The sequence below is a fragment of the Carassius auratus genome, chromosome 7, assembly GCF_003368295.1.
Source record: "Carassius auratus strain Wakin chromosome 7, ASM336829v1, whole genome shotgun sequence".
Classification (NCBI taxonomy): Eukaryota; Metazoa; Chordata; class Actinopteri; order Cypriniformes; family Cyprinidae; genus Carassius; species Carassius auratus.
In genome coordinates this window covers 35289087-35303000 of record NC_039249.1, presented here as the reverse complement: position 1 = coordinate 35303000, position 13914 = coordinate 35289087, and the positions used below count along the sequence as shown (strand labels likewise).

At 35.9% G+C, this 13914-nt stretch overlaps 1 protein-coding gene across 1 annotated transcript in view; it reads left to right on the top strand.

Annotated features, from left to right (window-relative positions):
• The window catches only part of adam19a (ADAM metallopeptidase domain 19a), a 72435-nt gene that overhangs the window by 32850 nt on the left and 25671 nt on the right, over window positions 1–13914 (top strand). The window contains exons 4-5 of the mRNA XM_026268692.1: window positions 9662–9737; window positions 12903–12979. Of these exons, the coding sequence (XP_026124477.1) occupies window positions 9662–9737; window positions 12903–12979 (153 nt within the window). The remainder of the gene's footprint in view (window positions 1–9661; window positions 9738–12902; window positions 12980–13914) is intronic.

Below are 13914 nucleotides of genomic sequence, written 5' to 3'. Positions count from 1 at the left end.
TAGCTCAGGCCCATTATATAAACACATAAGACTTTTGGTCACACTTTATTTTAAGGTCCAATTCTCATCATTAACAAACCATTAACTATGACTTTTGCCTCAAAAACTTCTAATTTGCTGCTTATTAATTGAAGTTCAGGTATTGGGTAGGATTGGGGATGTAGAATATGGACATGCAGAATATGTGCTTTATGAGTACTAATAAACAGCCAATATTAAAGTGTTACCTAGCTCACCCCCACCCCTTTTTTTTGGCCATTAGTAAATGTTGTGTGTGTGTGTGTGTGATTTAATAAATGTTTAAATGAATGTAAACTCTATGCTGGAATAAACTATGTAACTTTTTCCTCAAATGACAGCCTTGAAAAGTCAGAGCAAGTCTGCAGATTGACAAATTTCACAAAATGTTGTGTAATATATGATTTGATATTTTAGCTTCAGACTGTGATTGCATCTAGTTGGAAGATATCAGACATGTAGCATATTTGATATCCTCCATCTAGATGCATATTTTGAGGCGATTTTAGAACACATTATTTGTCATGTCTCCAGTTAATCAATGTAGTGGACTAATGTTAACAAATAGAACTTTACTGTAAAGTGTTTCAGTTGTTTCTAATAGGTATGTCATTGTGTACTTCAGAGGAAATCCACTAGTATTCAATTGTAATCCTCAAGGATCATTTTAAAGGAGCAAAACACATTTTTAAAATACAAAAATTTTATATTTTTATTCAAATAAAACAAATTTATTCAAGTCAGGTGGAGGTAAATGAAGCTGCTTAGCAGGCAGCTCTATTCATTATAATTAGACTGATCTAGTTTTGTCGAGTCGACACACGCTGCTTACTTCCGGTACAGACATCGTGCCAGAGGTGGCTCTCTGTTGTCATGACAATCAGCAAGTCTCTTGTTTTCTGTCTGCAGTATATGTTTATTTTTAATTATACTAATTCATGAGGAATGATTTGGACCACAGTCTGCTCATTTTTGACCCCTGCTCTAGATCATTACCTGATTGCCATTGTGTGATTTACATTGTGTGTAAAGTCTCATTTCTCTCAGATGGACAAGAAAACACAAAGCAGTCACCTCCCCTGTATTGTGACCTCTGCTGTTCTTACTGCCGCACTTTCATTCCAGCGTTTTCAAAACTGTAAACACCTTCAGTTTTTCAGAAAGGACGAAAATAAAAGGAGTTGCAGACTGCAGAATACATAAAGCTGAATCCGGTATGCCGCACCATCTTGACCTTGAGAACAATTATGGCATGCTTTGATAGCCTGCCACTATCAGACGGTAGTTGTGAATCTCTTTGACAATTTATAGTCTTTTGGATCATGAGAACCAGAAGGAAATGCGATTTTGTGATGCAGCAGAACAGCTGTTATGAGAGATGCTGATGGTTAATATTCTACGTTCTGAAAGAAAATAAAATGCTATTCCTGAGCGGCTCTTTGAGTGTTTAAAATATTAAACAGAAGCTTGTCACATGTCTCGCGTCTTTAAATCTTACTGTAAAAAGGTAGTCAGCCTAGACTTGTTTTGAAAGTAAAATAAGCTCAGTGATAGCTGCTTTGTCAGTCTTGCACAATCTGAGTAACCTTGAAAACTGTGACCTTTACTGACACTACACTAATTTTTATAGTCATTTTATATTCTGCTCTCTAGACCCAACTTCATTAAATCTATGTCTTTTTTTTTCTCCCTGTGAATAATAACAGTACTAAACACACTTTTAGACACAAAACAGACAGGGTTTGTTGGATACTAAACACTTTACATTTAAGTGACTTATACTGACGCTCCTTGACGAATTTACACCTTACTTACTATGAGTGTCCCACTTTAAACTGCATACACCTCTTGGTTACTCATCCTGGGTTGTGGTAAATCTTTATTGTCAGATAAGGTTTCATATTCTGCTAACCAAGTTTCACACCTACTCACATCAAACAAACATCCTGCACACAGCTGTTACTACCCATTGTAACCAAGCAAAAATATAAATAAGGTGCAATTTAAATCTGTCTCTCAGTGATCAGGCCCTGATACAAAGCATACTACACAGCAAAGTAAGTGGTTAACTTGAGCCACTTAAGTAAATAATTAGACACAAAATATTGATTTAAGTTGAAATATCTTATAAGCTCTTTAAACACAAAGCTTCTGCTAAGAAAAGCTGCTCCTCACAAACACTTTTTACCACTTAAATAATCTTGAAGACAAACTATTTGAAAATAAAGCGTTTTAAAATCTTACCTGTTTTTTAAACTTAAAACCATTATAGTGTATAAAACTTTCTGGCAACACTACAACAGGCCTATTATTAATACGGAAGTCCTCCATTTTCGTTTTACAGTAAATAGTCGATAACTGAGGTGCAAGATGCTAGTAGCTGCATTTGAATGAAATGAGGGAGAGCAACAGTGGTGTGATATGTGAGATATGAAAAGGAGCGCCAGCCACAGATACCCAGATGAGAGTATGCTATGTGGTTTTGCAGAGAATAACACACCTTGTAATGTCACAACAGTATTTTTACATTAGTTATTGTTTTTTGGAAAGATAAGCTGGCTTTTGCTCTTGAGATGGCCTCTCGTTTTAATTTTTTCAAGCTTATTCAAGTAAGCCTTACAACTAAGGACTATGAGTAATTTCTTTCTACTGCTGATTGCTGAATTGCACCTGTTTTTTCTCAGAGAAAAACACACACACACACACACACACGTGCACTCACTGAGACAAGTCCAATTCTTTTTGTTCCTCCAATCCAGCTGTGCATAAAACAAGCACATTAATCTAAGACGAAGTCCGCTGGACAGTTAACCCAGACTGGTGGTTGAAAATAGAAGTGTAATGAGACACACACTCACACTCGCTTATCTCCGCCTGTACTCAGTGCCTCCTCCAGCACAAACCCTCACCGTTGTTTCTTTATAAGCTGTACTGTGTGGTTGTTCCCTGTCTGATGTGTAGAAGAAGAATTGGACCAGCACTGCTTCCTTTGACTTTGTTCTCTTTAATTTGTCTCCTATTATCTGGGATTGAGCAATCAACATTAACATTATTATCATTAAAGGCAGGAAAAGGACAACATAACACATGTACTAGAACACGGACACTCATCATGCTTTGATGTTTGAAGTCTGCGACAAAAAAGCCCTGCTAACTTAAACTGTAGAAATTGTAAAATGGTGTAACTGTTGTCTCTGATATAGACAGTATGTGATTTTGAAACAAATCAGTTGAGTGAATGATTCAATGACTCACATATAAAGAACCGCATAATACTATTTTTACCATATCTTTCTATGGCTGAAACAGTAAGAGTAGTACACTCTTAAAAATAAGGGTTATTTACTTGCATCAGTGGTTCCACAAAAAACCCTTACCATTTATGGAAACTTTTAATTCCACAAAAGGTTCTTTACTGTGGAAAAGAGTTCTTTAGATCATTAAAATGTTCTTCACACTAAGAAAAAAACAGTTTTGTACTTGAATGATTCACTGTTTTCTGAACACTTCAGCTGAGTGAATGATTCAGTGACTCACTCGTAAAGACAGTCATTTGTTTAGTTCCAGAATAAATCAAGTTTTTGAACAAACTGGCTGAGAGATTGATTCAGTGATTCAATCATATGGACAGCCACTTGTTTCATGCTGCTGGAATTTATATTAGGACTTTTGGAACGCCACTCAAATAGCATTATGGGTGATACAGTGTTTAAACATTTACGGAAGTCACCCAACTTCAAGCTTATGTTATTGTCTCTTCATGTTAAAGGAGTCATATGACGTTACAAGATAATTACATTATTTGGTGTAATGCAATGTGTGTATGCAGTTTAAGGTTCGAAAAAAACACATTCTTTTCCGCATAATGTACATTATTGTACTTTGGTTTTAGACTTTAGTCTTTACAACTCTTCAGATCTTTTTTATGCACCAAGAGCTTGTAACAATTACACACTTTATCTTTAGAAGGAATTGCATAATCTTAGCGATTCTTGATTCCTAAACACACTCTCACATTTTCTCATGCCAGCTATTCATTCATTCAGTCAGATAACTGCTAGAGGGAGTTACATCAGTGGCAGCAAAAGAATGGATGTGCTACATTAGTTTGTAATGTAGAAGCTGGGACTCAGATTGCATTTGCAGCACATCAATATGCAGCAAATTCAACATGTAAGCACATTTTTACACTTTCATTAATTTTGGGCATGTCGTTTATAGCTGATGTATGCATTGTTTACCGTGAGGAAGGTTAAAACTGGCTCCTTTTTTCTGTTTTCAGTGTAAATGTAGAACTTATATTGTTGAATGTCTGTTTTCTGCGATGCTGAAGACTCCAGAATATCTAGCCTGTGCACCTCTCATAGCTCCTGCCGGGAAGCCGTCTGTCTCAAATCATGCTCCGGTCCTCTTTCCTATCGTTTGCCTACTGGGCTCAACCTTAGAAATGAATCGCTTTTGAGCTTTCACTTGACTGAACTGCACAGACCACTGTGCTGCTGCGCGAGTTTACCTGTCCTGCTCAAAACTACTTACGAGTGATTTAGCTTCCATTCCAAAAAAATTTAAAGAAAGTAAAAAAAATGAATACGCCATAGAATAAGTGTTTTTAGTTCAGTGGTTCTGTGACCACAGGGACCTTGTGAAATTAATTAAAAGTACGCTCTTAATTTTTTTAATCATTGTGCCCAATTGTAAAGGTGGTTCTTCAGGATGAATTAATTACATTTCCTTTTCACCTTTTAAAATATTTTATTCCTTGGTTAAACAAGTAGAATAAATTTGCCTCCGAATGTGTTATGCCTATTTGCTGAGGCCATTTCACTGCTTTATAAGTCACCCGAATAATTCTGCTGATGTCTGTATTAATCTGTACAAACAAACAGCAAAAGAAAGCTAGTTCTTTATTATATGTTTTTTATTTAATATTTAAATAAAATACAAAACATCACATTGTGAGAAATCAATGTTTCCTCTATCTTCCGAGATAAAAGAGCTCTTACTATTAAATCTACTGTAACTTTAAGAACTCAAACCTTTATTTCCAGCCCACAAAGACTGTTTATTGAAACGAAGCTTCAAAACAGTTTTTTTTTTTTTTTCAAATATGTTCAGCAACTTGTTTAATTCTAAGGGTCAGAGAGAAGGTCATGAAAAACTAAATAATGACTTTTTGCTGCAAAATACTTCACTATCATTTTAAGTGGACCTTCGGGGCTGAAGGAAATTAAATGGTCAGAAAAGATGACCCTTTAACAATTTCCTCTCACTGTAGGAATAAATTAACTGAATCCCACTGGTTATGTCCCTTTCTCAGCCATTACAAAGATTTTTTGCCACAGTTTGGCCGTTCCAGTGTCTGCTTGATTTGTTTTTGCTCATTTAGGCAGAGTGCACATTTTCTTGAGGTTTCTGAGAGTTATGGATCTATATTGCCCACAGTGCTCTTTGTTAATGTCTGGAATGTACAAAACGGAAGATATCTGAATTTAAGGAATTATAGGTTCTACAGCCACACTAATTAAAGGCGTGTTTGTAATAGAAATATGGATTCTAAGTGCAGTATTTCATTTTCCTCAGTTATCACAAATAAATATATTGATTGTAAATAGCCATGGGTCAGATAACTTCAGATCAGATTAGTCTGGAGTCACTGTTTCTACAAAATGATGATTGTTTTTTAGATGGACCAACGTCACTTGAAGCGTGTCATGACGGTGCAATCTTGCAAGTATTTTAGCCCCTTGCAACTCAAAGCAAAGTCAAAGCAACACAAATTTAATTGTTTATCTCTACTTAAAAAATAAATAAAATAAAAATAAGGCTGATACATTATGAGGCACATCAGTCCTCACACTCTGATGGGATGTGTGAGGTGGGATAAACAGAGCTGCTGAAGCTTATTGTCTAATGACACTCCAATGGTTGAACTTTAACCTTATATATGACATGCAATATAGTAATGCACATTGTTGTATCTATGCTATGCTTGTCTAAAAGCTATTCCTTTGAAATTGCCAACCCTTGAATCATTATTTGAGGTATCAAAAAGAATTGCTTGCAATGCTCTCTAGGAAAGATTTGGGTTCAATGCAAGACAGCATCTGTGGCTTAATGTAAATTATCACAGAAAAGGCTGAAACTACAGAATTTATTCAAATACACCCTGGGTTAAAATCCACAAAACATTATGTTGTTATGATACAAGTTAAAAAAAAAAAACATTTGGCTACTGATTAAAATTGCATCTAATCTTTTAATTTTGTTGCAATGATGACCAGACATAATGTAACTAATTGTAAAGTTTACATGCGGCAAACTTCACTGACAGGATTTATGTTGGAAATATATAACAAGAAGTTCATCCAGAATTTCCAGTTCAAGAAATCATGATTTAAACAAGTTTACATTTAATTACCTCCAGTGCTTAAGTTGTTTTGAACCCGGAATATTCCTTTAATTCAGCCAAATATTACTGACTCATGATAAACTGATTGGCAAGCACAGATATTGGTGCTTATTGCCCAAAATGCTCAGAGTAACAAAGCTTGCCTGTCTAAGAAGAACAACACCGTTTTATTCTGTGGATTTTAAACATCAAAGTAAGAAAATCTGTCCATGAAAGCGATTTGGACACAATTGCACATGTATTGATGTGTAAGGCGCTAAAGTGAGTCATAAATGTCACAAGGTTTTAGCCTGCAGGTTCTTTTAGCAGTTAAGATCAGCATTTGGCCAGTTAAAATACATGTTAGATCAACACTTACATTGTGTTCCCAGCATAAACTAAAACAATGACTCATGCCTTGTTGATCACATTAACTTTGTGTGTTTTTTCCCCCACAACCCACAAATGTTTGCCACTGTGTCAGTTAGGCTGAGCACGGAAGAGGTAATGAGTGTGTAGCCCCGAGTAGTGATTTGCTGTAGTGTTTAGTGTCTATGTGTGGATGTGAGCATTGCTAATAGCCAGGTTTGTTTTGTTTATTGACTGTAATACAGAAAGAGAGTGCATTTCTCACTATGCTGTAAAAAGTGTTTACCTTTTAAATGGAGGTAATTCTAAGTACAGGGTTATGGACTAAAGGAGAAGTTCAGTACACTAGGGGTTTGTGGCATTTATGAAGCACTTTTCAATCCTTTTTGAGTTTGGGGAATTTTGGTCTCATAAAATGTGAAAATCATAGCGGTAATTTATGAATGTGCAGATAATGGTGCTCTCTCAGGAATAATACACAAATCAAATTGCCAGCTGTGTTGTCTCATTGAAATGTTATGGGCACACGCGCGGACACACACAACAGTCTCCTCCATCTCAGCAGCGGACTCTCCACACCAACTTTAGATTGAAAATGTGCCATCATTTCATTCTTGTCGGATGCGAAAGGTCATCACTCTGATTCGCTGCATGTTCTGAGATTTCTTTTTTTTTTTTTTCATTTCCCAGCCTATTCCTCGCTCCTCAGAAGCTCTTTCCAAAATGGTGGTCCTTTTGACTCACCTCTTCTGTTTCGCCGGAATTGCCATGTTAGAACTTCACCCGTTTTAAAAGCACAACCCCCAAAAAGCAATATCATTCTCAAAGGGGTATTGAATTCCGATCCGCTGGAAATAAAAGAATGTCTTTCACACAGGTGTTTCTCAAGGTTAGCTTCTATAGGCTGCTTGTCACATAAGTGCTCTAAAAAAAGTATAATTTACTTCATTTATAACAATAATTCACAAGGGGAAAAGAGGAGGGCATTAAACATCAGAATTGTTAGTCTCTGAAGTGAGTTGTGTGTTAGCACTGTAGTCAACTTTTCATTTCAGTATTCAGAGTTGTGTGTTAGCACTGTAGTCAACTTTTCATTTCAGTATTCAGACACTTTCTCAGTTAACACAGAGAAAATTTAAGTCACACTTTATTTTAGGGTCCAATTCACACTATTAACTAACCATTAACTATGACTTTTGCCTCAATTAACTCCTTATTTGCTGCTTATTAATAGTTTATAAGGTAGTTGTTAAGTTTAGGGTATTGGGTACGATTATGGATGTCTTGCATTATATGTACTTTATAATCACTAATAAACAGCCAATATGTTAATAATAGACATGCTAATAAGCAACTAGTTATTAGTGTGAATTGGACGCTATACTAAAGTGTTACCAAAATTTACTGCAAGTTGTTGATGCCATTTAACTCATTCAGGTGAACATACATTGCACTGGTGCTTTTATTATATTGTCCAGGTTATACAGTTTGACTTGTCTTCTTATGTTTCAATGAGGTGGGTTTGGGACAGTATAGCCGTTGGCCAACTATGCTCACAAGTTCCAAGATCCACATAAATAACTGAGTTGGTGTTTCCAGAATCCATAGTTGTATGTATGTATATATTTTATGAGATCAGGTTGGCCTGACCGAATGTGGACAGGGAGTGTGTTATAGAAAGTGTGCTTTAAAAAGTCATTATTTTTGCTATTCTGTTTCAGTGGCTCTGATATTACACACTTCACCTTTAAGTATCATATCTCATCGCTCGGTTGAGGAAATGCTGCATGTGCTGTGGACTGCAGTCATGCTCTATAATCAGAGAGCCATTGGCACAAAAATGTAACAACTTGACTTTATGGTTATAAATGGCGTAGTGTCCCTGCATGTGTGTTTGTGTGAGTGTTGCTATGTGTGCATGCCCTGATGGATAGACTAGATTGCAGAGTCGGTCCTCACATCCTGCACACCCCTCGCTCTAATCACAGCCTCCCTCTCTGACAAGACCACCAGCCCTTTACAAAGCCACACAATAACACTCCAGCTAAAGCCTGGCCTCTTATCAGCCTGGTATTTCCTGATAGAGGACAGTGTGATGAAGAAAGATTCACTTCTTGAAGGAATGATGGGATAGAGAAGGATTGATGGCTAGTGGAGATCATATGTTTTTATTTTCTCTCATTGAGCCAGTGCTTTGAAGCATGTGAGGCTTTTACTAGAAAATGACATCTGCCGTCTGAATGTGAGCATCATTCTCAGAGGGTCTGTGATTAAAATGATGTTCATGTGAACACACATATGTGAATGTCATATGATTTATCAATACCATATTGGTTACGGTAGACTATAAATGTTTTGGTATCAGTATGAATGTATATATTTCTAATTTGCTGATTTGGTGCTCAACAAAAAATTCTTGAGTTGCTTCGTAATTCAATTTCAATTGCGCTGCTTCATATTTTTGTTGAAACCATTAGTCAGTGTTCTTTGATGAATAGAAAGAACAGCATTGATTTTAAAAAGAAACCTTTTGTAACAACTTAAAAGTACTGTCATCACTTTTGAAGAATTCAATTTATCCTTTCTTGAATAAAAGAGTTCATTTCTTTCCATACAAATCTTATTGAACTTTGAATGGTAATGTATCATTGAATATTACATTATGCATTTGAACATTTAGATTACCTGTTAAAATTAATATTTATTTTTCATCCTGTATATTATAATTGTGTGGTTAGTTGTTGTGTGGTTATCCTTTCTCTGTGTCTAAATGTGCAAAGCATTGCTTGAAAATGCAAAGTATTGCTGTTGAAATGGCATAAACCAAATGTGTATGTGTGTAGCGCTATCACAATGACAGCTTTGTTTTTTCATTTTGTCTCTTAGGGAGCTCCTGGGTCACAATTTCACTGAAACTCACTATGAGAATGGCCTCCCTGTCACCCAAACCAGCAATCACACAGTAAGCAGGACTGAGACCTCTGTGTGTGTGTGTGTGTGTGCGCGTGTCTGTGTCCTTGTTCCTCTCTGTCTCTGCTTTTCTCAGTTCTCGTATTTGTTTCAGTGTATTTTATTTACCTGACATGTAAAGCTTGATTTATATTTATATATGGTAAATGTTCTATTAGCATGTCAATTAATCACATTTGTTTAGTGTGATTCATTCTATCAAAAAATTGCCTCAGGCAAACGTAAATGCAAAATAGATTGCTGTGGACGACGAACCAGTAATGGGCACAATGATATTGATATAAAAACAACATTTTATCATAATGTCCATTCAATGTTTCCATCTGCTGCAATAATTTAATGTCTTAAAATGATCCCTTTTCTTAAGTACTGGAGTGTGATTATTTGCATTTACTTGGATTATATCATGTAATGAGCCATGTACCATGTCATGAGCCATGAAAAAAAGATTGATAGCCCTAATTTATACATAATTTGTTCTTATAAAACAAACCTCATATTTCATGCCCAAAATCCATAAAATGCTGCAACATATCTGCAATTTTAAGTTTAGTCAGCTATCAATATTGTGCTATCTTTGTCTTGTGCACATGTGAGAACATGAGCAGGCCTATTAACGTAGTTGAACACTCAAATCACAATAAACAGCCTTATACAATGTAGCCAGTAAACAGTCTAATGCTGCCAGCCCAGTAGGGATATTTTTTGTTATGAATAATTCTTTCCTTATTTTCAGTTCCTGCAAAACATTCAGTTAACGGGCAAAGAAGACTCTAGAGGTTCCATTTACGATATATTTTAGCTGCAGAAGGCAGATTTTACACAGATAATTTATTGCTAACTCTTGCAGAAAGTTGTGAAAACTTGTCACTTATGTGCTTCCGTTGAATGTGGTTGAGGTGTGAAGTGCCGGGTTCAATCAGGGACGAGAGCGACCTGATATCAAAAAGCGTGACTCTGAATATAAGACACGATTGCTCGATTTTTCACGCTGTCTGTTCATTGCAAAACAGTCTTGTTTTGCTCCACGCATCCCTAAAATCCGACTTATTGATCAGCCAGAAAAGGATACAAAACCACAAGCGAATTTCTTCAGCCGTAAACTGACTGTTATGAAGGATCCCAAATCCACTTGCAGTCCCCACACAAGCTCTGAGCTTTGTAATTGCGTTTCCATCACTTGACAAGGGTTGATGGGAGTGAAGTCACACCCCTGATTATTTTTGAGCCCTTTTAACAGCTTCCAGCTGTCCCCTTGAGTGAGCAGCACAGGATGGGCGTACAGCTCACCATTGGGTGCTAACACACAAAGAGCTTTTGAAGGGAATGAGCAGTTCGCTTTAGTTACTGCAGAGATCACAGCACCCCTCTCGCACCCTGTTGTGATAGACGGGGTAATTCAATATAAGGAAAATCGCAGAGGATTTCTCCTTCTTTCTATCTTTTTTTCAACAACTAGCACCCGAAAAGGAAAATATGACAGAAGGGACCAGCTGGTTAACCGCACATTATAATCTGGTTGGAATTTTTTTCCCTTTAGTAACCACACACACACACACACACACACACACAGAGAGGTTTAATTAGCGTTGTATTTATAACTTCATAAAAAAAAGTCATTAAGCAAACCTTAGTCCTATCAAATCAAAGAAAATCAAATATTCATGAGTCCTACAGCGGGAAGATTAAACTGTCAGTGTGCAGGCTTCACATTATAGCAAATCAGTTTTATGTCTTAGTTCCAGTTATTGCCAATGAAAACATTCCCTATGATGGCCTGAAATGATGGCGTGGAATGGATTTGTGAATAAATGGTGCACAGTTTGATCTACTGACAACAAGAGGAAGCACTGACAGGAAGAAGAGGAAGTACTGCTGCTGATTTCAATTAAAACACACTTATAATATATATATATATATATATATATATATATATATATATATATATATATATATATATATATATATATATATATATATATATGACACATCAGACTGCATGGTGGAAAAATAATGGAGAGTCTATGATTACAATAATATGGAGCCCCGCACATGACATGCAAGAAAAAATAAATAAATTGTGCGCATGAAAATGTACTAAATGTACTAAAATATGCATACGATTACTAATGCGTTCGAACGAATTGGTAAATCGTGCGCACAATTTATAAATCGAGTGAACAAAATAGTAAATCGAGAGAACGCAATAGTAATCGTGTGCACGTTTTAGTACATTGAGGGAACGTATTAGTAAATTGTGCACACAATTTAGGAATAATAATAAAAGAACAATAAAAGAAACCTACAAGGATGACAGCAAGAAACAACAACAACAACAGAAACAGCTAAATAAATAAGAAATGGCAATAAAAAATACTTTATTATAGGGACCATTTATCACTATTAAATGGTTGATTATTAGCGTAACTAATTATTAATAAGCAGCAAATTGGGAGTTAATTTAGACAAAAGTTCTAGTTAATGATTGGTTAATAGTGAAAATTAGACCTTGAAATAAAAGTGTGACCAAACTACATCCTCTTTTCATTAGTGTGAATGTGTGTAATATGAATGAAAACTGGATGAAACCATTCACAAGTCCTCTCCTGTGCTCTCTTACTTTATTTCTCACCTACTATAGTAGGGTAGTAGGTATATTTGGAAGCAGGGTTGTCAAGTGTTGTCTTCAGAGACTGTTGATTTGTGTCTGTGGTGCTTGACCATCCCTCTTTTGCTTTCTGTCTGTTCAAGTAAATGAACTAATTTCATGGTCTGACCATTCATGTAAGCCTTTTTTAATAGCTGAAAGAATATCACTTGTACGTATTTTGGATCTGATTCAGTAGAGTTAAATGGAGCGATTCTTTTCCAAATGTTAGCGGTAAACTCCTGAGGGAAGTTTTTCAGTGCTGCAATCAAAAAGAGGAAGACTAATTAAGTCCAATAAACCTGAAAGCCAAAAATGTAACAAATGTAATTGTGATTTACAGATGTAGTCCTTTTACTACTAATTAGATAGATGTTCCATTAACTCGCTTTAGCCTATTTTATGAACAACATTAACTCCGCAGCCTGTCTCTTGAGCAAACTGCTCCCTCTTATCTCGTTTTCTCTGCATTGCCTCCAGTAATCTCTTTCTTTCTCCTTCCTTTTCCAGGATCATTGCTTCTATCACGGGAGGGTCGGGGGTCACACCGACTCGTGGGTCGCTCTGAGCACATGTTTGGGAATGAGGTATATCATGTCTTGCATAATTAGATTCTCTTCAGACACAGTACGCTCAATTCATTCGGTCACATGTCTTAGTTAGATATGTGATAAGCATGTAAACTGCTACATTCTGTGAAAATTATGTGCAGAGGATTGTGTGAATAAGACTTTGTGAGCAATTGTTTATAGGGTTGCATGGAAGCATGAAAGTACAAAATGCAGCACATTCTGCATATATGTTTTGGCCAGTTTATTGAATATAGGCACTGATAACTTATGCTGTGGCCCTAACAGAATGTTAATAGTTTGTTGTGCTCTGTGCTCATTCAGCACTAAATGCTTCCTCTCTACGTATAAACAATATCCACAAACAGCCTTGAAACTGCATCTGCCCCTGTCTGTTCCTGCTGAATCTAAATCTGATGCCCAGAGATACAAGCCAAACATCTGTGTCTTTGAAGCATACACAACTGACTGTTTTAAAAGTTTCACAAACCAAAGGTTTTGCCATGATAATAAAGGATCCTTTTCAATTATATACACGTTTATTGGTCATGGATAACATATGTTTAATTTAATATTCTTTATTGATGAAAAGTCATTTCTACATTATGTAATCATTAGTATAGTTTTTGAACTTTACTTAATATACACTTCATTCACACCCACTTACACCCACCATCAAAGGTAAGTAATATTTTTTTCCGCAAAGTAATATTTTTTTACTTGGCAAGGACAAAGAGAAGAATGTTCTATAAGATTTCTCTTTCAAATAATTCAAATAATAGTGTTCTTTTGTACTTTCTCTTCATCAAAGTATCTGGAAACAAACAGTTTACACAAAAATATGAAGCAGCACATATGTTTTCAACATTTCTAATAATAATGGAAGCTGCGGAAAACTGAGTTTTGCCATCACAGGAATAAATGTAAAACGATAGTGATAATATTACAGTTTT